General features: G+C 47.7%; 1 protein-coding gene across 4 annotated transcripts in view; it reads right to left on the bottom strand.

The window, feature by feature from the left end:
- LGR6 (leucine rich repeat containing G protein-coupled receptor 6) overlaps positions 1 to 26,008 on the bottom strand; it is a 123,117-nt gene that overhangs the window by 61,953 nt on the left and 35,156 nt on the right. For 2 of the 4 annotated variants that reach the window (XM_053607629.1, XM_053607631.1), the window contains exon 4: positions 21,069 to 21,140. The exons of the other annotated variants lie outside the window; for them this stretch is intronic. In XM_053607629.1, coding sequence (XP_053463604.1) covers positions 21,069 to 21,140 — 72 coding nt within the window. The remainder of the gene's footprint in view (positions 1 to 21,068; positions 21,141 to 26,008) is intronic. 4 annotated transcript variants of the gene reach the window in all.

The raw sequence follows: 26,008 nt of genomic DNA on the forward strand, positions 1-26,008 counted from the left end.
AGAGTCTTACTATGTCATCCTTGGTAGAGCGCAGTGGTGTCACAGCTCACAGCAACCTCAAACTCTTGGGCTTAAGTGATCCTCTTGCCTCAGCCTCCCGAGTAGCTGGGACTACAGGCACCCGCCACAACACCCAGCTATTTTTTGTTGTTGTTGTTGTTGTTGTTGTTGCAGTTGTCATTGTTGTTTTAGCTGGCCCCGGGGGTTCAAACCTGCCAGCCTCAGTGTATTAGGCCGGCGTCCTACCCACTGAGCTACGGGCGCCTCCCCCAGCTATTTTCTTGTTGCAGTTTGTCATTGTTGTTTAGCTGGCCTGGGCCGGGCTTGAACCCATCACCCTCGGTACATGTGGCTGGAGCCATAACCACTGTGCTATGAGTGCCGAGCCAGTAAATTCTTTACACTTTCAAGTAAAAAATAATTCTTATGCTTTATAAATTGCTGCGGGATAGAAAAGACTGGAATGATACTCAATGTACTCTTAGAACTCAGTTTAGCCTAGTAACAAAATCTATCAAAAGAGAGCACAGAAAAGAAGCTATAGCTCATTCACATTTGTGAATATTTTATTAGAATATAAATATTACAATGCTGGCAATAGAATACAATAAGAATAATCTCACACCATTAAGATGGGGTTATGCCTCCCCCCACAAAAATGATGTGGTTATACCAACAAAACTGTGATGTTAAAATAATTAATTCTATTATAGTATAATGGGTTCAGTATATGTCTTAATATATACTGAAATACTATTCAGTAACAGCCAACAATTCTAATTTTAAAAAACTTAAAATATTGGAGGGAGGGGGGTGGGGCCTTGGTGTGTGTCACACTTTATGGGGGCAAGACATGATTGCAAGAGGGACTTTACCTAACAATTGCAATCAGTGTAACCTGGCTTATTGTACCCTCAATGAATCCCCAACAATAAAAAAAAAAAAGAAAGAAAAAAAACTTAAAATATTAAAATAGAGGAATATCTTCTTAGAATGGGAAAGACTTTTTATGTTAAATAATATCCGGCATCATACTTTATGAGAAAATATTAGAGAATTTGCTACTAAAACCCCAGAGCATAATAAATATATTCATTATTATAACTGCTAATAATCATTGTTCTAAAAGTTCTAACACATAAGACAGAAAACAGAAATAAGCAGTATGATTTTTATTTACAGATAATCTGAGATAGCTATAAATCCAAGAGAATCATGGTAAAACTCTTAAGAGTACTAGAAGATTTCAATAAAGTGACCAAATACAAGATGAATGTTTACACCTCAATACTTTCCTAAATTCTAACAACGAACAGTAGAGACAATGGTGAAAAATCCTCTTTACAATAGCAATAGCCACTTTAAAAGGTTACAACAAAAAATACCCCAATAAATATCATGAAATAATTCTAACAAGACAAATATGAGTCCTTAATAAAAAAAACAAAAACTACAAAAAGATTACTGAGAGATATAAAAGATGTTTAGAATTGGCTCGGCGCCCATAGCACTGTGGTTACTGCGCCGGCCACATGCACCGAGGTTGGCAGGTTCAAACCCAACCCAGGCCAGCTAAGCAACAATGACAACTGCAACAAGAAAATAACTGGGCATTGTGGTGGGCTCCTGTAGTTCCAGCTACTCAGGAGGCTGAGGCAAGAGAATCGCTTAAGCCCCAAGAGTTTGAGGTTGCTATGAGCTGTGATGCCCTGGTACTCTACCGAGGGCAGCATAGTGAGACTCTGTCTCAAAAAAAAAAAGATGTTTAGAATTAAGATAAATAATAAATCTTGTTGGAAAAGACTAAATTTTCTAATTATATGAAACCTCTACAATTCAATTTAAAGACAATGTAATTCCAATTAAGATTCTAATGGGACATTTTTGGCAGGAAGTGAGGGCACCCCCATAAAAGAAAACTAAAGTTCATGTCATATAATGTGTAGGCAAGAAAAATAATAGCAGAAAAAATGACAAGGACGTCCCCTATCAAACATTAAAATACCTAATAAAAATCTCCAAAGAAACTATTAGAGCTAATAAATGAGTCAGCAAAGCTGCAGGATACAATATCAACACACAAAAATTACTTGAAGTTCCACATACTTGCAATGAGCATCCCAAAAAAGAAATTAAGAAAACAGCTTGATCTGAAGTAGCATCAACAAAAATAAAATACCTAGGAATAAATTTAACAAAAAAGAGCAAAACCTATACTCTGAAAATTATAAAACACTGTTGAAAGAAATTAAAGAATACCTAAATAAATGGAAAGGTACTCCATATTCATGAGTTGGAAGACTAAATATTGTTAAGATGGCAGTGCTCCCCAAATTGATCTACAGATTAAATGTAACCATTGTCACACTCCCAGTAGACTTTTTTCAGGAACTGACAAACTGATTCTAAAATTCATATGGAAATGAAAAGGAGCCAGAATACCCAAAAATAACCTTGAGAAAAACAAAATTGGAGGACTCACATCTCCAGATTTCAAACTGTATAGCTACAGTAATCAAGACCTTAGAGGCTAAGCGCTGTGGCTCAGGTCTATATTCCTAACACTTTAAGAGACTAAGATGGGAGAATTACTTGAGCTCAGGAGTTCCAGACCAGCCTGAGCAACGGTGAGACCTTGTCTCTACTAAAAATAGAAAAATTAGCCAAATTAACTGTGCGTGGTGGTGCAGACCTGTGGTCCTAGTGACTCAGGAAGCTGAGGCAGGAGGATCTCTCCAGTCCAGGAGTTAGAGGTTGCAGTGAGCTATAATGATGCCACTATACTCTAGCCAGGATGACAGAGTGAGACTCTGTCTCAATAAATAAATAAATAAATAAGAGACCCTATAGAGTAATAGTAGCTTAAGGATAGACCTATAGATCAAATGAGTAGAATTCAGAGTCCAAAACTCAATTCCTACATTTATGGGCAATTGATTATCAAGAAGGATGAAGGATGCCGAGACAATTCAGTGGGAGGAAAACAGTCTTTTCAAAGAACAGTGGGGTTTTTTGTTTGGTTGGTTGGTTTTTGTTTTATTTTCTGGGACCAAGTCTCACTCCTGGGTGAGGATTGTTTTGCTCAGGCTGGTCTTGAACTCCTGGCCTCAAGCAATTCTCCTGCCTTGGCCTTCCAAAGTGCTAGGATTACAGGCACAAGCCACCACACCCAGCCTCAAAGAATAGTGTTTGAGGTGATGAAAATGTTGTGCTCGAACATGAAAGAGAATAAAGTTGGACCTGTACCTACTTTGCATATATACGAGCCACACACAAAAATTAACTCAAAATGGTCCAAAGACCTAAAGCTGTAAAACTCTTAGAAGACAACACAGGCATAAATCTTCCTGTCCTTGAATTAGGCAATGGTTGTTTAGATATAACATCAAAAGAACCAACCAACAAACAAACAAAAAATAGATTAATTGGACTTCATCGAAATTAAAATTTTGTGCTTTGAAGGACACTATGAAGAAAGTGAAAAGACAAAAGACAGAACATGAGAAAAACGTTTGTAAATCATATGTCTGATCGTATGTCTTTAATATGTAACAAACTTTAATAATTCAACAATAAAAAGACAACCCAATTAGAAAATAAGCAAGGATATGAACAGACTTTTCTCCAAACAATATATACAATTGGCCAATTAGCACGAAAAGATTCTCAACACCATCAGTGTCAGGGAAATGCAAATCCAAACCACCGTGATATCACTTCACACCCACTAGGATGACTATTGTCAAAAAGACAATAACACGGGTTGGCAAGGATATGGAGAAATTCAACCCTCCTATAAGCCTAGTAGTAGGCCACTCTGGAAATGGTGCAGCCACTTTGGAAAACAGCTTGGCAGTTCTTCAAACTTCATACAAAGAGTCACCGTAAGACTCAGCAATTCCATCCCACACCCTGGATAACTGAAAACATGTCTACACAAAAACTTGGACACAAATGTTTGTAACAGCATTATTCATAATAACCCCAAAGAGGAAAAAAATGCAAATGTTCACGGACTGATAAATAGGCAAAACAAAATGTATATCCATACAACGTGATATTATCAGCTATAAAAAAGAAATGCAATGTTGATACATGCGTAAATATACACACGGATGAACCTTGGAAACATTATGCTAAGCAAAAAAAGCCAGACACAGAAAGCTACTTGTTGTATAATTAGATTTATATAAAATGTCAGAATAAATGAGTCCAAAGAGACAGAAAGCAGATTAGTGGTCGTCAGGGGCTGGAAGAAGCGGAGAAGGGGAACAACTGGTAAGGAGTAAAGGTTTTCTTTTGGAGGTGGTAAAAATCCTCAAGAATTAGAGGCAATGATTGTACAGCTTTGTAAACATGCTAACAACCACTAAGTTGTATATTTTCGAAGAGTGAATTTTATACTATGTGACTTAGATCTCAGTTTAAAAAAACACTGAAAGCTAAAATTCTCAGACTAGTGATACGTTGGTAGACATTTGAGGAGACAATAAACCAAATCCTTGCTTAACATGTAAAGACTTCATGTATCACCAAGAAAGCATGTGTGTGTGAGAGAGTATGCGTGTGTGTGTATGTGTGTGTGTGAGTGAGTGAGAGAGATGTACACGGAAATATTAACAAGCATTGTGTCTGGGTGGTAGAATTGTGGATGATTTTTATTTTCTTCTTTTTATTTTTTGTATTTTCTAAATTTTCTACAATGAGTCAGAGCAAAAATAAACATGTTTTTAAAAAACAAAGTACGTCAGTGTATAATTAAGTCCCAGGCTGTTAGAGTGCTGAGATGAGGGGAGCCAGCAAAGGAGCGCTCCATGAGCCTGGAGCCTGAGCCAGGAAGGCAGCTGGGAGGAAAAGACGGGAGAACGGACAGTGGAAGGCAATTCCTTTGCTTCTTTTTACCTTCTGTGTCCCACCTTTCCCTGGATCTCCTACCCAATCAGTCACCAGGCCCTGGCAATGGAATCTCAAGGCCATGGCCTCTCTTCCAAGCTGTACCCTGCAGGGATCCTCTAACTGGCCTTGCCCACCCTCAGCAGAAGCTCTGGGGTCCACTGCAGGCCCAGCGCGCTTGCTCAGAGATACGTATCTGTTGCCATGAAAACGCTGCAGTGGCCTCTATTGCTCGTGAGACAGTCCTTAGCTGGTTATTGAAAGCCCCAGCTCTCTTTAGACCTATCTCCTACACACAGGTCTTCCCATAGTCAGGCTGGGAGACAGCGCTGCAAACATGAGAAGCTAGGCCCACGCCACATAGAGCTGCCATGCTCTAAATCCAGCGCCTCCCCCACCCCACACTTTGCTCAGGCTCTTTTCATCTTACCAGAAGCTGTCCTTTCATTTCCACCAGCTCAGCTCTTCTTCCACCTTCAAAACCCAGCACAGGGCACAGTGCCTGGCACATTAGCTAGTTTCCAACAAATGCTTTCTCCTCCCCGTTCCCCTCCCCTTGTACTCGGGACTTCTCGAATGCACCTGCTATTCTAGCATGTCCTATTTGTGAACCTAAATCATATCTCCTATTGATAATAAACTCACTTGAAGGCAGGTGCATGCGTGCCTGGCGTAGAGAAGGTGCTCAACACAGATGTGCATGATGCAAAGGAAATGGGAGGGATGATCCACTTATTGCAGGGGTGACTGGCCACCAGAGGGACCAGTCCTGAGGTCAGGGGTTGAGGAAGCATCTGTCCCTCTTTTAATAACCCAGTTTTGCAGCAAAGCCTGGCAAAGCATGAAGGACCATAGTCTTAGCTCTCAGAGTTTATCCTGCTCCAGCTCCTCCCAGCCATGGTTTCTCTAAGCTGCCCAAATCATCCTGCTTCAGGCCCCTTACTAGTGGAAAATGATGACAGTTCTGGAGATTAGTTTAATAATAAAACTAGTAATAGGACCACCATTTCTTATGTTTTTAGGAGGCATCTGGCATTGTGCTGAGTCTTTCTGTACATCATCTCATGAATCTTCTGAACAATTACTTTATTATTGCCAGTTTACAGATTACAAAACTGAGGCACAGAATGTTTAGATGATTTGTCTACCATCCTTTATCTAGAAAGCGGCAAAGCTGGCTTTCAAAGAGAAGCAGCAGTTATTTTCAGAAAAGATCCTAAAATCACACACTAACTTTTAAGCTGAAAGGAAACAGGTTCTCCAGGCTGCCACTGGGCCACTGGCCCTTGTGTCAGGCTCTGCTCATGCTGGACATGTGAAGGCTTCAATTAAGGGATGCAGTGACATCAACCCATGAACGGATTACTAAATTGTGGTATGTGTTCCATAGAATCATGGAATACTATTCAGCCATAAAAAGATGGAGACTTTATATATTTTGTATTAACCTGGATGGAGTTGAAACACGTTCTTCTTTTTTCTTTTTCTTCTTTTTTTTTTTTTTTTGAGACAGAGTCTCAAGCTGTTGCCCTGGGTTGTTGTCCTCACAGCAACCTCAAACTCTTTGGCTCAAGTGATTCTCTTGCCTCAGCCTCCCGAGTAGCTGGGACTACAGGCACCGGCCACAACGCCCGGCCATATGTTTTTTGTCTGTAGTTGTCATTGTTGTTTGGCAGGCCCAGGTTGGGTTCAAACCCGCCAGCTCTGGTGTATGTGGCTGAAGCCCTAGCCACTGAGCTACAGGCGCTGAGCCAAAACACATTCTTCTTAATGAAGTATCACAAGAAAGGAAAAGCAAGTATTAGTACTCAATACTAATATGAAGCTAGTAAACGAACTAATAAATGCCCACATAAGAGAAAAACTCAATTTAATTTAAGTTGGGGGAGGAGGAGGGAAAGAGGGAGGGGGTTTGGTGTGCTCCCACCTAATGGGCACAATGTGAATGTATGTGGCACACCTCCTGGGTGCACCACACAACTACAACAGGGACCCTGCCTAACAAATGCAAACATTGTAACCTAATCGTTTGCACCCTCATATTAATGTAACAACTTTTTTTAAAGTGTGGGGTGAGAGTTCCCATGCACGTGCAGGCATGGCACAGTGCTTGGCATCCAGCAATTTCTTTCCAAAGCTACTTTCCTTCTTCCTTTTGACTTTCAAGATTCAGAGTAGCTTGGGCATAGCCAGACTCAGAACACTTGTCAGGTCTTACTATGGAGAGAGATAAGCCAGGAAGGATACCCATCTGCCCTGGGCTGGGAATTGAGCCCCTTCTCAGAACTTGCCTGACTTGCCAAAAGGTCATTACTTAATGCTCTCACCCCCCAAGTCCAAAACCAGATCTCTAGATAATACCTAAAGGGTATTTATGATCTGTGCTCACACCCTGTCCCCTCCCACCAACCTAATTCTGATCAGGTTCTTCTCCAAGCCTCTGGCAGAAGGTAGTTGCTGGCAGGTTTGGGGTCTGGCAGGGCATTTGGCTCAGCTGGTGCTGGCTGAACTACAGAGCCATCCTGCCGCTAAACATCCACTGTACCTTTCATCTACAGGAGTGTGTGGCTCTATTGCACAAAGCCTAGGACCTAAGAGACAAGAAAAGTGAGGATGCTTGGCCCTGGTATTTAGTGTCCCCTACGTGCCCAGAAGGTGTGGAGTCAGATGGAATCATTCTAGGAGGGCTTCCTGGAGGAGGTAGTTGCTGCCTTGAGGTAGGCAGTAGAGAGGCAAGGCTTAGGAGAAAGAAAAAGGAAAGGTCTCCTAGGCTGGAAAACAGCTTCAGCAAAGGCATGAAGAGGACAGGTCTGGTGAGTTATGGGGACGGAGGGAGGAAGGGGCTTTGCTGGAGTGGAATAGCAGGGAATAGGGACACCAAGGTGAAGACAGGTGTAATTCAAGAGAAGATCGGCCCCAGATGGCCAGGGGTCTGTGGGTGGTTTCTGAGCTGACAGTCTGGGAATCTGAGGAGCAAGATTACTTAAATGGTGCCTTCTGATGACTTGGAGGAGTCCTGGGCCCCACCCTTCACCACATCCCCTCCTAGCCATTCCACTTCAGCAGACTAAGAATCCAGGGACTACTTAGTTTGTTTCCAGCCTCCTCTCACCCCCTGCTGGACACACACCAAACCGGCCCCTCCCTCTTCAGTCCACTTTCTCCCTCCTCTTCTCTCTTTTCTCTTCCTCTCCCCCTTTTCCACCTCCTCTCCCTTCCAGGTGGGTTCCTCCCTCCCCTGCACTCCAGATGTTCTGAGGGGGTTTGAACTCTAAGGCCCCTCAAGCCCCAGACATGCAGCTGAGAGGCAGGTTAATGGGAGCCAGGGGAGTATTCTGGGGCTGGGGGCAGAAGCAGCTGCATTGGCCCAGAAGGCCTGGTGGCTCCCTGAGGAGCCTCGCAGCCTCATTCCTGTCTGCTGCAGCTGACAGCAGGAAGGAAGGGAGAACAGGCTGGGAGGAGTGTCCTGCCTGGGGAATAGAGCCTCCCCTCTCCCTGCCGCACCGGACGCTTCCTCCATTCCTTCCCTTCCCCCCTACCCCAGCCTAGAACTCCGGAAATTATGACTACCCCCAGGTAGTCAGCCTTGGGAGCTGCTTCCCCAGCCCCTGCCTCTTCAGGTTAGTAAGATCTCCGTTCCCTGCTAAGGCTGACTGGCTGCAGGGACATATATCATCCTCAAGTAGCAGGTGATTCTAAATGATGTTATTCTAGGCTTGGAAGACAGTGCATGGCTTTTTAAAATAATAAATTTATTTTCCCATTTCCGTCTTATTAAGGGTGGCTCACATCCTAGTGAGCAGACCCCAACAACACACGGTCAGAGGGTGGAGGCCCACAGCCTCTATGTACACGTTCTCTCTGTGAACGAAAGCACAGAGGGCCTGTGCCTGCACCGGAAGAAAACAGCACTGTCTGCACTGGTGTTCTTCTCCAACACCAACATCATTGGTGTTCTTCTCCTTTTAAAGCCCTTGGGTAGCTTTCCTGCTTCTATTCTGTCTTAGCTCTGTCTGTTGTCTACCTCCCTTGAAAGGGTTGGTAGGGCCCTTCTTCCCCAAGTTCCCATCTTAGAACTTCTTGGGTGTTCTGATGAAGGGTCCAGATTAAGGGACAAGGCCTTAGGTTGTGGCAGAAAGAGCACGGAACCAGGAATTGGGCATACCTGAATTTAAATTCAAGCTGTAGTTTTTACAGACTGTGTGTTACTGAGCAAATTAGTTAACCTGTCTGGCCCCATTTCCTCATTCACTAATATATATGATCATGCAAAGGTCATTTGGTGCCTACTATGTACTGGCTGGGGGAATCTGGAATTTGAAAAAAAGACACATGTGGTCTCCACCTCATGGAACTCCAAGTAAAGGGAAACACAATCAACAAGAGGGTGACAGTGGGACTGCTGGCTGCTCCCGGAGTGCATCTCAGAAAAGGTCACCTGCAGGATAAGACACCCAAGCTAAGATGGAAAGGATGAGTAGGAGCCGAGAAGAAGGCAGTGGGAAGAGCAGGGAGCACAAGCACAGAGAACCGCTGGAGTCGCCTGGTCTGGCTGTGCCTACGGGGGAGAGGAAGTGCTGAGAAAGGGGCAGGAGGCAGACCGCAGGGTGTCTTGTGACTTAGTCTAGGAGTTTGGGCTTTGTCTTCCGGGCAATGGGGGCTAACTGGGAATTTCAAGCAGGAGAGTGACATGATCAGATTGAGGATTCATCTGGCTGCCATGTGGGTAAGTTCAGAATGGAAGCAGGGGGACCTGTAAGAAGGCTGCCACAGCAACCCAGGCAAGGGACGATGGTGGGCAGAGAGTGGTGGCTGCCCAAGGGGGGCAGAGGAGTGATCAGATATACAGTCATTGGGACTTGATTGGCTGGATGTAGATGTGGCAAGAGAGTCCAGGATGACACCCAAATCTCATCCTAATTCTGGGCCTAAATGAATGGTGTTATTTCTTAAAACCATATGTCATCATAGGAGTGTGCATGGAGGATGATGGCATTACTTTGGGAAACATTCAGTCTGAGGAACCTCTGGGTGGTACAAGTGGTACCACCACTGACAAGGCAGCTCATCCCCTGCTAGAGATGCAGGCTTGGAACCATTGGTATACACGTGGTACCCGGGTCCACGGGCAGACGAGAAACTGAGGAGCAGACAGAGCAGAGACAAGGACAGAGTCCCCACAGACTTCTACCACGTATAGGATGGGTGGGGAAGAGGAGCCTGTCATGGGGACTGAGGAGAGAACCGGGAGAATGAGTTCTCCCAGATGCCACAGGAAGAGGAGAGACTGGTCAATGCTATCACACACATGCTGCTAGGAGAACAAATAAGCTGAGGACTGGAGACACGACACCAGGAGGACAAGAGCCCTTCTGATGGGCCAGGAGCTTAAGAAGCCTGGAGGTGAAGAAATGGAGGCAAGCAGTGTGGACTGTGAAGGGAGGAGGGAGAAGGCAGCAGTGGCAGGGGCCCCGCGGCAGAGCCTCATGGAGGGGATATTGGCGGCTCAGTCTGTGGAAGGCACCTGGCATGGGAGGTGCCATGGGAGATGTGAGAAAGGTTCTTCCTTCCCTCTTTCCCTCCCTCCATCTCCAGCCTTCTGTCCTCATTCTCCAGTAGCGGTGCCTTGGGTCCCAGGAGGGGCATGAGGTGAAGGTCATCTCTGCCTATGGGTCTCCCCAGCCTCTAGCCCCAAAAGGGTGCTGTACCTCCCATTCATGGAGCAATAACTGTGGGACAACCTCTGAAGGAGTGAATTTCTTCTAGGAAACATGAGGAGGGTGGAGAGCACCAGACCTGTCCTTTTTCCTCAGGGAAGAGACTGCTTTGCAAGGGGACAGCAACGATGGCCTCTCGGTGGGCTGCCAGGGCCCTTTGAGGCACCGCATCCTTTCGATGGCCACTACCCCATAGCACCATGTCCCTACCCAACGCCGTGCCCCTCTCCCACTGCCCAGACCTCTTCCAGGGTCAGCAGAGTCCTGAAGATCAGGCCTCACTGGAGTTGTGTAAGGGAGGACAGAGGAAGGACTTGGCTCTAAGTCCCAAAACAGGTGTTAGGGTGGTGAGGGGAGGGAAGCCACTTTGGCGAGAGTCCTCCGGATGGGGTCACATTCCAGAACAACTGATCTTAGAAGCCATCTGGTTGAAGTGGCCACAGAGGCTCATAAATAGATTATCCCCTTTCAGAGGAAAGAAGCCTCTGCAGGCCCAGCCTGGGTTCCAGCTAGCTGTGGGGCTTTGCCACTCACTCCCTGGGTGCCATCGGGAAGTTACTCCCACTCTCTGCTGCTTGCTTTCCTCACCTGTGAAACAGGCAGTTGGACTGAGTGACCCATGCGGTGCCTTCCAGCTCTAGTATTCTAAGGCTCTGTGGTCTCAGGAGGGGCCTCCACCCAGGCACCCGCGGCCAGTGGCAGGTGGGGGCCCCCATGCGCACGCTGCCTTTTCCGGTTGGTGTGTGGATTTCCATACTCCAGCAAGTGGCTGGAAGCCACCTGGGCTCCAAAGGCTCATAAACAGATGGAAAATTACTCACACACTCTCAAAAAAGACCATATTTTTCCAGCCCCTGACCCATCTTCTCTCATCAGGATGGCTGAGGGGCTGCAGTAGGAGGAGGGTGGGCAGTTGGCTAGAGGACTGTGGGCAGCAGAAGACTGCTACAGGCACACAGGCGCTGTCTCTACTGTCTCTACCTGCCACCTGGGTCTTCTGTCACCTCCTCTCTGGGATACTCTAAGGCAGAGGTTCTCAACCTGTGGGTCGTGACCCACAGGAACTGTATTAAAGGGTTGCGGTATTAGGAAGGTGGAGAACCACTGCTCTAAGGCTTCAGTGGGACAGAATTCTGAAAAGATGTCAAAGGCTCCCAAAAAATGTCAGAAATGGATGAGAGTGAGAAGGTCATACACTTCCTCTTGCCAGGCCAGGTGAGGAGATTGTGATTCTAAAGTACTTTCACAAGAAGGCATTCCAACCTTTTCCTCTGTCTGTGGTATAGACATCTGGGAAGTTCTTCCCAAAGTCTAACCTTTATCTTTCTAACTGCCTCACCTAAGAGGCCATTTGGTACCTTTCACTACCTCCAGACAGGTCCACAACCAAACCAATCTAAGCCTTGTCTAAGCCATCTCATGTGTACAAGTGACCACAGGGGAATCAAAAGGGTCCTAAGGGTGGAGGACTTCCTGTAGAAAGTCCTGAGGGCCTGGAGAACAGGCATATGGACGGCTGATAATGATTTCTACCCATCTTAATGAGAGGTTGGGAAAGAAGTCAGGGTGTCCCAGGAACTACTGACAAAAGAACAGTGATTCTCAAATTTAAATTGCACGCTAATCACCTAGGGATGGAGGGATGGGTCTTGTTAAAATGCAGACTCTGAGTCGGTGGATCCTGGGTGGAGCTTGAGCTCCTGCATTTCTAATGTGCTCTTGAGTGATGCTGGAGCTCCTGGTTCATGAAGCACACTTTGAGTGCTTGAGGATCAGAACAGTGGTTCCCAAACCTGCTCTGCAACAGAATCGCTTGGGAGGGTTTTTTTAAAATCCAGATTCCTGAGCTCCAGCCCTCACGATTCCAATTCAGGAGGTCTGAGAAGAGGCATGGGAATCTGAGCTTTGTAAGCTTCCCTAGCATTGTGAGCCAGCTGACCTTGTGCATAGTCTAGAGTCATGGTTAAGAGAACCTCTGAGTTTGGAATTCAGACCAACTATTTACCAAGTGATCAACTCCCTAAATCTTCATTTTCCCATCTGTAAAATGGGATCATATAGTACCTCCCTCAGAGACTTGCTACAAGGAATAAATGAGATGATGTCTACTAAGCATTCACCCAGAGCTTAGTAACATAGTAAGCATTCCCCAGATATTAACTACCAGCATGATTCTTATTATATACACTGGGTTTCACCTGGTTTTCATCATTTTTGTCAACTCTCTTTTAGCTTTTATATACAAATTTCATATCATGTTCCCTTGCCCTGACTTTTCTGTCACAGAAGTTTAAGTCCACAGTGTATGGGAGGAGAGGGATGAAGACGGAGTCTGTGTGTCCCCGATATCCCCACCCTGAGCTGCTAAAGGACAGGCCCTTGTTTTATTACATACACGTATCTTATTACTTTCCATGCCAGGTATTTCAAATACTCAGCAAAGCTTAAAAGAACAAACAGATGGATGGAGGAAGGGATGGAGAAACAAAGTAGTTGGGTCTCCTCTTCCCCTCAGACAGAACCAGAACCCAGGCCAGGGCTCTCTGGCATCGCTCAGGAAGGGGCACGAAGGCAGGAGGAAGGAAGTGGAGGGGAAACCTTGCTGCTGCCCTCTCCCCGTGGGGAAGGAATAGCTCCACGTACCTGCCTGGCACTCACTTGCACCTAAACCAGTCTGAGTTATCAGTTTCCAGCACCGTGAGTTCTCTCACCTCTCTCAGGCCTCGGTCTGCTGGAGCTCAGGGGGCTCAGAGGGCAGGAGCTTCTCCCTTTGGGAGAAGCACATTCTGGGCCAAGAAGGCCCTCAGCATAGTAGCCAGAGAAGGCCAGCAAGAGGGCTGAAGAGACCCAAAGCGTAAGCTCTGGTGTTTCCTGTGGGGCTGAGGCATCACGCTGCTCCTGGGTGGCCCAGCTTGGACTAACTCTGTCCAAGACCAGCATTTACGGCTGAAAAGAATCACCACCAGATCCCAGGGCCCAGCCCACCACGAACACCCTCCTAGTACCTCTCAGGAACCAAATTACCCATGCTCAGACCCTCATAGGCTGCAGGGGGCTACCGCCCGCCTGCCCGCCCACCTCAGAGCGGCCTCTGCCCCAGACACATGTAGTAATCAACTCCCGGAACCTTGGGAAGGTCCAAATACAGTAGCATATAATCACGGAGCCCAAAATAGCCACACCAGGGAGGCCATCTGCCACCTCGTGCATCCCTGGGGACCCCTCGGCTGGGCCCCACAGCAAGCTGGGCCTTGGGGCCCTCTCTGGCCGGCAGACAGAGGAGTGGCGCCAGCAGTATTTACTAGATCACCTGCACAGCTTGGTAGCAGATTGGGGAGATGCTTTTTCCTGGCAGACTAGACATCTTCAGGAAGGGGCCTTAGATCGATGTGCCCCACACTCGGGGCCTTGCTGCTTCCTTCTCCGGCCAGCTCTACGCCTTACTTCGCCAGACTCCCTCACTGTGGCACATCTGGCTCACAGGCTCCTGCTGCCCACTCTCACCCTCCTGTTTTCTTCCTCCTTTCTTCGTTTTTCACCCTCAAACACTCTTCTGTAGGATCCAGGGTCACTTTCCCTCCTCTGCTATTTGTTTTACCCCCTATAGTAGACTGACAGTGGCCCTCACAAAGATATGTACATGTCCTAACTCCCAAAACCTATAATTGGGCCCTCATTTGGGAAAAAAGGGTCTTTGCAAATGTGATTAAGTTAAGGATCCAGAAATGAGATCATCAGGATTATTCAGGTGGGTCCTAAATCTCGTAATAAGTGTCCTTACAAGAGAACACAGAGACACAAAGAGAAGAAGAGGTGACAGTGAAAGGCAGGGATTGGAGCAATCTAGCCACTAGGAAAGCTGGCAGCCACCAGAAGATGGGAGAGGCAAGGAAGGCGTCTCCCCTAGAACCTTCAGAGGAAGTGTGGCCCGGCTGACACCTTGATTTTGGGCTTCCAGCCTCCAGAGCTGTGAGTTTCTAACGTTTTGGTAGTTTGTGGTAGTTGTCAGGGCAGCCCTAGGCAACTAATGCTAATCCCTTCCCTTCCTACAGTGGTTCTTAATCTTCCCTGTGTGAAAAGAGTCACCTGGAGGGCTCGTTAAAACCCAGAGTGCTGGCCCCCACCCCAGAGATTTTGATTCAGTAGGGTGGGGTCTGAGAATTTGCATTTCTAACAGGTTCTCAGGTAATGCCCATTCTGCTGGGCCAGGGACCACACTTTGAGAACCACCACTCTCTAATCCCTCACCATGACTGTGTTAGTTTATTCTCCATCTTTTCTTCCCACAAAACAAGGTCCTCATCCCTCCCGTGATGCTCTCCTCCTTCCCCAAGCACTCAGGAGAGCTGAGAGAACACCTCCTTGAGGGAACTGCTCATAACTGGCTCATAACTGGCTCATAACTGCTCATAACTGGCTCTTTCTCTAGAAATCACTCAGGCCTCCCATTGGAGCCTCTGAAGGATCTGTTTCCAGGAGGCTGTGCATGCTGAGGTTAGTCACGGTTGGGCTCTTCTAACTTCACAAGAAGATCCCACTCAGCTCCACCCTTGGCTACATCAGTGGGAAATTTGGGGTAAGCCACCTACCCTCTGTGCCTCCCCTCCAGGTCTGTCTGTAAATGTACCTGCTGCTCCTCCAAGGGCAAAATAAAAGAACTGATTCTGGTGAAAAGCTCCTAGCAATGCCTTGATGCTCTTTATAAGATGCTGACTAGGCACAACCTCCTCCTTCATGGAGTCTTTGGGGTTCCCGTCAAGGCCAGGGTCTCTAGGGCTCAGTGTCGATGACAGTCTTAGCAGCCTGTAGTTCCCCAGGCAACCAGCAATGTCTCTCCAACACAGGCTCCACTGAACTCTAGAACTCCTAGGAGAAGGACTGAAACAGGGCAATCCACTGTCCTTGGGAATGCCCAGCAGCGCTCACACCCAAGGCCAGCTCTCGGGTTCTCTAGAAATACTATGGTTCCCAAGACCCACTCATGGGCCAGTGCCCGAAGCTGGTCATCTCACTCAGCCTCCTCAGATTGTTCTCAGACGCAATACAGCACCACAGTTACATGCATGGACTCTTGGGAGTCCTCTGGAACTCAGAGTCAAACCTGAGTTTTGACTCTGGTTCTGCTCAAGTCACTTTGTGGCCCTGTGCCTCAGTTTGCTCATCTATAAAATGGGGATGATGAGACTACTGCAGCAAACATCTCAGAGGAGGATTAAGTGAAGATTAAGTGAGATAATAAATTAAGGGACTAGCACATGAAAAGTGCCATTTAAGTGTTGGTAATGATCAGCCTGGCCCTGGGCTTTAGCCTGGGGGGGCAACAGACCCTTGAAGGAGGCCAGAAGCATGCACTGAGGGGGGGGGTCTGCTCAGAAGTCTCTTGCTTTTGGCTTTCTCTGAGAACACCTCCAATCCCTGTCTTCTTAAACCTTTAGCATTGGACAGAATAGTTCAGCCATTTCTCCCGGAGAAACTCAGGTCTTTCTCCTCATCCTACCTCACAGCACTCCCAGGAGACTGAAAGGATACTCCCCATTGCACAGGGTGAGAAACTGAGGTCCAAAGAGAGCAAGCACACGGTGATTATAAGGGTTCCAGAGGAGGGGCAATAACCACATCAAGTTCTCATGTCTCTATGGTCTATGGTGTGACATCCTCTTGGGACACCCACACACCAATCATCCCATTTGATCCTCCCAATTTTAGAGATGGTACACCTTAGGCTCAGAGATGGTAGTGACTTGCCCAAGTCCTTATGGCCAGTTACTGACAGAGCCAGGATTTGAACCTAAGTCTCTGGATCCTAAGTATCGTTAACTTAGGCGAGGTACTGAAGGTTAGAGGTTAAGAACTTGGTGCTTTGGAATTAGAGTTAAAGTAAAATCCCAGCTGTGCTACATTCTAGCTGTGTGACCTCAGGCAAGTTGCTTGACTTCTCTGGACTTTAGTTGCCTCATCTATAAAATAGGAATAATAGACCCTGCCTTCTAGGGCTTTCAGGATTAAATGAGATATATAAACATGCTTAGCATATTGAAGTGTGCTGAGTACTCCCCCTTTCCCACACCACCCGATCCCATTGCCTTCCCAGGCCCACAAGTGCCCCCAGATACAGGCCCATCCACCCCAGCTTCTCCACCTCTTTCCCTTCAGCAGCAGGCAGCCAAGCCTTTGGATTGGCTGGCATGGGCTGAAAAGGTTGCAGTGGTTCTAACTTGGGTTTCAGTTTGGAGTCTGGCGCTGCTCTTGATTGTTTTTTTTTTTTTTTTTTTTTTGAGACAGAGTCTCATTCTGTTGCCCTCGGTAGAGTGCCATGGCATCACAGTTCACATCAACCTCCAGCTCTTGGGCTTAGGCAATTCTCTTGCCTCAGCCTCCAGTACTGGGACTACAGGCGCCCACCACAACGCCCAGCTATTTTTTGTTTGCAGGTTTGGCCTGGGCCGGGTTCGAACCTGCCACCCTCAGTATTTGCGGCCAGCACCCTACCCACTGAGCCACAGGCACCATCCAACTGCTCTTGATTAATTTCCCCAGCTCTGCACAGTGCTGGCCAGTTTCATGTGGCTGTCCTTTGCAATATGCACTTCCTGACTAGGAAGATTGGGCTGTTTTTCTATTTTTCCTCTTTATTCCTGCCGCTGTGATTTCCCGCCTCTCCTCCCAGGACCAGCGCCAGAGCTCCCAGGCCCCAGTCTAGCAAAGTCCCCACTCCCGCAAGCTGTTGTTCTGCTCTGCCATGCACTCTCCCCCTTGCCCTGCCTCACCCCCACCCAGTTTCTATTTTCCCCCAGGCTCCACTGGCTTCCCGCGGTTTCTCTTGGCCTTGGCTCAAGCCTGGCATGACATGTCTGGCATGGCCACCCTCCCCCCTCCCACACTGGTTGGGGAGGAAGCAAGCATATCCAGAAGGGGGATGTTGTGGAGTGGGGTGTTGCCAATCCAGGTGCCAAGCCAAACAGCTTGTGAGCCACATCCAACTGGGTACCTGGGACATGAATGGCCCAGCTGGTACCCCTAGACTGGCTCCCAACTCACTCAAGTCCTCCTCTGACTGTTCCTCTCTCTGGTTCTAGCTGGTAGAAAGTAGACCATGGGACTGAACGTTCTCAGAGGGCCCAGGAAGGTCCACAAGAGTTTGTGTAGGGACCTTCCCTTGTGGAGGTGGGGAAGAATTTTCTCTAGTGACCTGAGCCCCTTGGCCCTCCTCCTGCTCTGGGGAGGACATAACACCCCAGGAGAAGCACCGACAGGAAATATCTCCTCTATCCGGAAATATACCTCCCTGATCCACTGACTTTCAACAGGAAGGACATTTTTATTTGCTGGTACTCCTGGGGAAGCAGGGAGGGTCATCCAATGACGGCCATCACAAGACAGTTTCTCTTGCAGCCTTTGGTGCCCAACAACTGGGCAGGAGGTCTGGCTTCTCCACTCTGACCTTGGAAGAGCCCCTGAACTTGTCTGCCTTTATTACTTCATCTGACAACAAAAATGACAGTGATTAAAGAGGGGTATTAGTGAGAAAGAATCAGATGGTGGATGCAAAACATCTCGTGTGGTGTTGGCATGGCACACAGGGTGCTCAAAACTGTCATTTACTCCCACTCTCTCCTTTCAGCTTGGCAATGTGGGCTTGGTTTCATTGTCTCTAAGAGGGGGGACAGCACCCTCCTTGGGATAGGGAAGCACATCACCCTGGGATCTGAGGTGGGGTCACCCTGAATCTCCCAACTTCCAAAAGCTCAGAATGTGACACCTACACACAGAATCAAAGAGTTGGGTTATGGACCCTGGTGTCTTCCCTCCAACACACACACACACACACACACACACACACACACACACACACACACACACACACATACACACACGGTAGAGTGGCTAGCCTTCCAGTTTCCCCAGGATGCTTGACCCACCCTACCTGTAGGCACCTCAGCTCAACACGTTCCAGATGCCCTCAATATAATGCTTCTCCCTGCACCTCTCCCCAGAGTGCTCACGCTTAGGGTTCACTATGCATTTACTACTCACTCAACATGTTCTTAATAGGCTCTCAACTGCTGCCAGTGTGATTTTTCAAAGATACAAACCCTATCACGTTCCTCTTCATCTCTAAGTCCTTCTTTGGCTCCTCACTGTTTTAAGGATAAAGTTCAAATCCTTAGCAAGATCTGTGCCTATTTTTCAGACATGATCAATTCTAATTTCAGATTTTTTGCCATCACTGCCCTTGCCACAGTCTCCCAACATGCACACAGTTCGGCCAAACTTGCCTCCTTGGAAATTCTCCAGAATTCACTCTAGAATTCACTCAGTTCCCTCTTATCTTTATGCCTTTGCGTATGCTGTTCCCTCTACCAGGAATGTCCTTCCTTGCCTCTTTTACCTGACTGATCCTAATCTTTCAATATTCAACTCAGGTACTGCACCCTCCCAGCAAAGCCTCAAAAATAATTCATAAAATGTTTTGATTGGTGACTTATTAGATAAACGATACCACAATAGTATCACCATGCATCGCAGCTATGTGGAGTCTTCTTTTTGAAAATCCCTTTCACATTTACTATATATTTAATCTTCCCAACAACCCTATGAGGTAAGCAAGGAAGATGGAGAAACGGAGGTGCAGAGAGGCTAAGTGACACAGTAGTCGGGAGCACAACTGGGACCTGAAGCCACATTTTCAGTCTCAGGTCAGTGCTCTTCTCATAGGATTGCAGGAAGCAAAATCTACTGACCTGCCTTATAACTGGGGCAGGGGACACATGGGCTTCTGTCCCCTGCCCTGCTCTGCCTACACAGTGGAGTATAATGGGGTAGGGGGTGGAAGTTAATTATTTAGTTTTCCCAGTCACAGGGGCTGCTTACCTCCAAGAAAGTGTAGGGGAAACCTACCTGTATCACCCCAAAACTCCACTCCTAATCTGAAAACAAGATCTTTAGAAGCCTTAAAGAACTCAAAAGATGGTTCACAATTTAAAAAATAAAATAAAATTTAACCTCAAAGTGTGAAGAAGTCCAGTGAAAGTCCAATTTTTTCTCCCTACTAAGTGCTCTTTGATGCTTGGGTGAAATGTCAAATTCTTCGTACTCCTCCTCTCTTAATTTTGGCTGTCCCCACTTTGCCAGTGCCCTAAGCAAATGTTCAGTCTGCCCCTGTGGGTGGGGAGCAGTGCAGGCTTTCCGGGCTTTTGATCTTCTGACCTTGGCCTCCAGGGGCACACAGGGTTGCCTGCCCCTGTCCAGTGGTGAGGCTGAATGGAAGGAGTGGAGGGGTCTGGGGCCAGAAGCCCAGGGCTGACTGGATGGAGGCAGAAAGGTTGGAGGCTGAGGGCTGATCAGGCAGTTGGGTGCATTGGGTACAGACATGGGAGCAGGAGGACAGGAGCAGGGGAGGAAAGCCCTAACCACGAGTGGGTGTGACCCAGCTAGCTATCCAGGGTCCCCACAGCTGGGCCCTCTGTGTATGGTGGAATAGGGCCTGAATATCAGTGAGGGGGAGGAAGGCTGTCTTTTCCATCTCCTTCCCCCTTCCACCCAAGGACAGTCAGGACAGTTTAGACTTCTGTCTGACTTCCACATCCATGGACAGGGAAGGGCCAAGGCCAAGGATACCAGAGCCCTTTGTCCTGACACAATGCATGCCCACTATGCCTCAGTTTCTTGCACTAGCTAAATGCCATGCTCAGTCCCATCCCCTAACTTTGCCTTTTCTCAAGATAGCTATTACACTCTCCCACCAGATGTAGATATGCCTGAAAATTCAGCTGGGTCCGGCAAGCATGTATGAGGCACCTACTATGTTCCAGGCCCTGTGCTGTGCACTGCATGAACGAAACCCAGCACCTGGCCCAGAGGATCGCAGTGGGCTGGGTTACGTCACCCCAGAGCACCTGCTCTCACTTCCACTCAGGCTTGGTCTTGCATCCATAAGGCCCCTGCTGGGCAAGAAAGGAACTACAGGGCTCCTAGGAGGGATGGATCTGTCATGGGTGGCCATGAGTCCCAAAGGCAATCCCACACCCACGCAGGAGAAATGAGTGTCTGAGATTAGCCTCCTTCCCTCCCACAGCAAAGCCCCAGGGGGAAAGCAGGCTAGGTGGAAGAGACAGCTCCTTCCTGACACTTCTTTGGGGCGGCAGTCTCCGCCTCCCACCCCAGGCTCCAATGGCAGAATGCCAGTTACCCCAGGATGGCTGCCCTGGTGGCCGCACCTAGGGAGGTCCCATTCCCACAGTCCTCCGGTGGGGCCTTGGAGCAGTGCTTCCCTGAAATACAAGTGTACACATACACACATTGACGACAATAGAAACTCTGAAGAAGCCAAAGCTGTCTGGAACGTGGAGTGGGACGGCGGGCCTGCGGAGAGGAGGGAAAGCCGAGGCAGGGACCCTGGGCTGTGACTCAAGCCCCAGGAAGCTGGTGACTCCCAAGACCAGCCCTCTAATGACTCACAGAGACTGCAGGCTTGGCAGCTCCCACAGCGCCTCTGCGGGGATTCCTCCCAGCTGGTTGTTCTGCAGCATCCTATAAGGGGAAGAGAAAGGGCTTTGAGGACCCACATGGAAGGTGGAGCTGGACAGGGCAAGCTCCTCTTCTGAACCCCTTGCCCATGCCAGACCCCTGCCTCTTGCCCTGGGAAGCAATGAGGGCCAGAAGTCAGAGTACTTGGGATTCTGTTGAAGTTTGACCAGGAAGGATATGAAGAAATATGGATTTACCCCCCAGGCCTCAGTTTCCATGTTTACTCAGCAGAGAGTCTAAAGGTTTCTTTGTGGAGAGGGAGGATATGGATGAGGGTGAAGCTGCCCCTATGGTAAATAATGCTTTTCTGGAGTCTTTCTCTGTAAAAAAAAAAGTTGAAGTACCCAAGATGGGTACATCAGCACTCCTTATAGTCCCCAAGTTACAAATATCCAACAGACATACGACTCACACTTACAAAAGGAGGCTACAGGTAATAGGTAAACGTACCTGTTCCAACTTACATTCAAATTCAACTTAAGAACAAACCTCTAGAACCAATCTCATTTGTAACCCAGAGACTGCTTGTATTTTGATGACCCAATCCTACATAACCCCACAAAGCAGCAGCATGCCAGCCAGTGAAAATAATCCACTCACTAAGCTGCCCTTCTGGAACCCGGCCCAAACCACAGGCCCCCAGGATGACTCCTCAAACAGGTAGGAGTCCTGGAACTCCTCGGGTCACCTGGAAGACCCCATTGTAGGATAGAGGGTCAGAGGACACCAAGAAGGGGAGAGGGAAGGCTTTGGGATGTCTCTCCAGGTGGCACCTCTGAGCCCAGCTTACCCCAGGCATCAGAGCAGCCATAAGGAATTTTGAGGAAGGCACTCCACGGTTCAGGGAGTCCTCTGTGTCACGAGCCCCTGAGCAAGCACACTGCATGGTCCCAAGGGAGGAACAAGTAAGAAATGGGAGGAAGGCCCTTGAGCAGCAGTTGACATCTGAAGGTTCTTCGCTCCAGGCCTCTAGAGCCAGAAGTGAGACTAAGACATGCGTGGCGGAAGTGCAGGCACCAGCAGGGGAAGCAGGAGCGGAGGAAGCTGCTGACCGCCCCAGGACGAGGCCTGAGCCCTCCCTCCTCGGCTGCCTGGGAGTCAGTCCTGCCTTCATCTAGTATTGCCAACCCATCTTTCAGAGGGAGAGCCAAGGCTCAGACAGGATAGGCTTCTTGCCCAAGATCAGGCAGGTAACACCACATTTGAGGAAAGAAGATTCATACCTTGACCTCTATGTTTATTAATAGCAATAGCTAATATGCCAGGCCCTGGTCTTAGAACTTTACATGTATAAACTCAAATTTATTCTTTTTTTTTTTTTGTAGAGACAGAGTCTCACTTTATGGCCCTCGGTAGAGTGCCGTGGCGTCACATAGCTCACAGCAACCTCCAACTCCTGGGCTTAAGCGATTCTCTTGCCTCAGCCTCCTGAGTAGCTGGGACTACAGGCGCCTGCCACAACACCCAGCTATTTTTTTTGTTGCAGTTTGGCCGGGGCTGGGTTTGAACCCGCCACCCTCGGTATATGGGGCCAGCGCCTTACCGACTGAGCCACAGGTGCCGCCCTCAAATTTATTCTTGTTTGAACTCCAACAGACAGGAACCATTATTATCATCCTCATTTTGAAGTCAGACAACTGGTAAGTGACAGAGCTGGGTTTTGAACCCAGAGACTTTGGATCCCAAATCTGGAGACTTAACTTGTTCACCAGGCAGTGTCTGTCACAGTGGTGGGATACAGTGAGGGCCAGAAAAATGCTGAGGGGTAAGATGGCAAGACTGAGTGGTGTTGATGCCTCCTACATGACTGTCCTGGTCAGAATCACACCTGTAATCTAAAACTCCTCTATGGATGTATGAGAATCCCAGAGGCGAACCCAAACGTAGCATCACAAGAACAACAGAGTTCACTGGAGGGGGAGGTGAGAGAGGAACCCCTCTTGCAGGCAAAGCTGAGGAAGGAAGAAGAACAAAAACAGACTTTGGGGACTCCTGGGATTGGGGCCCACGCCACAACCCCATGGAGTGGGGGAGGGGGGAGGGCAATGCTGGGGAAGGGCCAGGCAGCAGAGAGGGGCAGAGCCCAGGGCTCCGAGCAGCTGGAGGGCTCTCTCCCTTTGCACGCATGCTCTGTGATCTGAAGTCTCTTGGCCTCCACTGGCCCCTCCAATCCAGCCTCCACACAGCACCCGAGAGACCTTTCCAATTACAGGTTTGCATGAGGGATGGAATGTAAACCTAGGTCTCTCTGGTTTTCTTAAAGAATAGTGGCCATGCATACAGGCTCTGAAGTCAGACAGCTCTGCATCTGCGCCCTGGCTCTGCCTGTCTTCAGCTATGTGATGCTGTGCCAGCTACTTGAACTCCACTGGCCTTAGTTTCCTCATCTATAAATTGGGGATAATAGTACTGACCTCACGTGCTGATTATACAGATCAGATAAAATAACCCCTGTAAAGCACTGACAGCAGAGTCTACACATAGGAAATGCTCAGTAACACATTAGCTGGTACTATTAATTATTATTATTATTAGCTGGTCTCACCACATACTAGATGAATTAAGTAAGTCACTTCATATCTCTGGGCCTTGACTCCCTCATCTTTCAAAGGAAGAGGCTGCCAGAAGATGCATAAAACCTCAGTCAGTTGTCGCATTCATCCGACGTCTGCCCCACTCAGTCCTTCTGTCCTCCCAGCCACCCTGACTTCTTTCATCTAAAGTCTGGGCCAGGCACTTCTTAACTTCCCATCTCTGGGGGCTGCCTTGATCCTCATGCAGATGCCTCGGGGTGCTTGGAGCAGGATACACGAGAAACGATGCTGAGAAAGCCGGTGGGGGTAAGGGGGGTGCCTGGAGGCTGCTCAGCCTCTTCAGGGGCCCAGGAGGCTAAGTCTGGTCAATACCCAGGAAAGCCACCAGCTCCAAGGAGCACTTGAGGCATCTCTGCCCACATCACCACATCACCTCCTACGGTCTCCCACCCTTTCCTCTGTCAAGTCCCAGATAGAGAGATCTAAAAATATTTCAATGGTTTCTGAATTGTTCTTTCCCCGAACATAGAAGATGCTGCAGCATCTTTACAGGACACTTAATTTTCTCCTGATGTCAAAGAACTTCATGTCCCCCTAACAACCCCTTCCATCCCAAACAGTCTGGTTATCAGAAAGCCCTTTCTTTCATGGAATTGACACCCCCTACCTGGAGGTCAACATGGCATCTGGCTTTGGCCTTGACCCATTTCGCCTGGTGTTACAGGTTTCATCTCCCAGACATCACTCCTTTATTGAACACAATCAGGTTTTTTTTTTTTTTGTTAAATCATAGCTGTGTACATTAGTGCAATCGCCTGTACCCATTCTAAGATGCACCATAGATGTGGCCCCACCCATTACTCTCCCTCCACCAAAACCTCCCCCTCCCTTCCCCTTCCTTGGTCCTTTCCCCATAGTCTTGTGCTATAGTTGGGTTATAGTCTTCATGTGAAAGCTATAATTTAGCTTCATAGTAGGGCTGAGTACATTGGATACTTTTTCTTCCATTCCTGAGATACTTTGCTAAGAAGAATATGTTCCAGCTCCATCCATGTAGACATGAAAGAGGTAAAGTCTCCATCTTTCTTTAAGGCTGCATAGTATTCCATGGTATACATGTACCACAATTTGCTAGTCCATTCGTGGGTCAATGGGCACTTGGGCTTCTTCCATGACTTAGCAATTATGAATTGGGCTGCAATAAACATTCTGGTACAGATGTCTTTGTTATATTGTGACTTTTGGTCTTCTGGGTATAAACCTAGTAAAGGGATTATAGGATCAAATGGCAGGTCTATTTTTAGGTCTCTAAGTATTCTCCAAACATCCTTCCAGAAGGAACGTATTAGTGGGCATTCCCACCAGCAGTGTAGAAGTGTGCCCTTTCCTCCACATCTACGCCAACATTTCTGGTTTTAGGATTTTGTTATGTGGGCTACTCTTACTGGGGTTAGGTGATATCTCAGAGTAGTTTTGATTTGCATTTCTCTGATGATTAAGGATGATGAGCTTTTTTTCATGTGTTTGTAGATCGTGCATTGGTCTTCTTTAGAGAAGTTTCTCTTCAAGTCCCTTGCCCACCCTGAAGATGGGGTCACGTGTTCTTTTCTTGTTAATACGTTTGAGTTCTCTGTGGATTCTGGTTATTAGACCTTTATCGGAGGTATAACCTGCAAATATTTTCTCCCATTCTGAGGGCTGTCTACTTGCTTTGCTTACTATGTTCTTGGCTGTGCAGAAGCTTTTTAGTTTGATCAGGTCCCAGTAGTGTATTTTTGACACTGCTTCAATTGCCTGGGGAGTCCTCCTCATAAAATATTCACCCAGGCTGATTCCTTCAAGAGTTTTCCCTGCACTTTCTTCAAGTATTTTTATAGTTTCATGTCTTAAGTTTAAATCTTTTATCCAGTGAGAGTCTATCTTAGTTAATGGTGAAAGGTGTGGGTCCAGTTTCAATCTTCTACAGGTTGCCAGCCACAATCAGGTTTTAAAGGCTGGAAGTACCTTTAGAAGGAAACATCCCCTTCATTTTCCAAGATAAGGAGATGGCAGCTCAGAAACGGGAGGTGACTTGCCTTAAGTTACCAAAAAAAAATTAATGGCAGAATCGGGACTAGGATCCAAGTCTTGTCAACCAGGCCAGTACTTTTGTGACTGCATTCACCTACTTCTCTTGCTGGCCCTCGTTCTGTCTTGGGAGGCAGACAGAGTCTGTCTGATGCAGTGGTCCTCAGGCCTGGGCTCAGAATCACCTGAGCAGATTTTCAAAATTCCAATGCCCAGGCCACACTGCAGCCCACTTAATTTCTGGGGCAGACTGTCTAGGTAAGGAGCACT

This window comes from Nycticebus coucang, chromosome 10, assembly GCF_027406575.1.
Source record: "Nycticebus coucang isolate mNycCou1 chromosome 10, mNycCou1.pri, whole genome shotgun sequence".
Taxonomy (NCBI): Eukaryota; Metazoa; Chordata; class Mammalia; order Primates; family Lorisidae; genus Nycticebus; species Nycticebus coucang.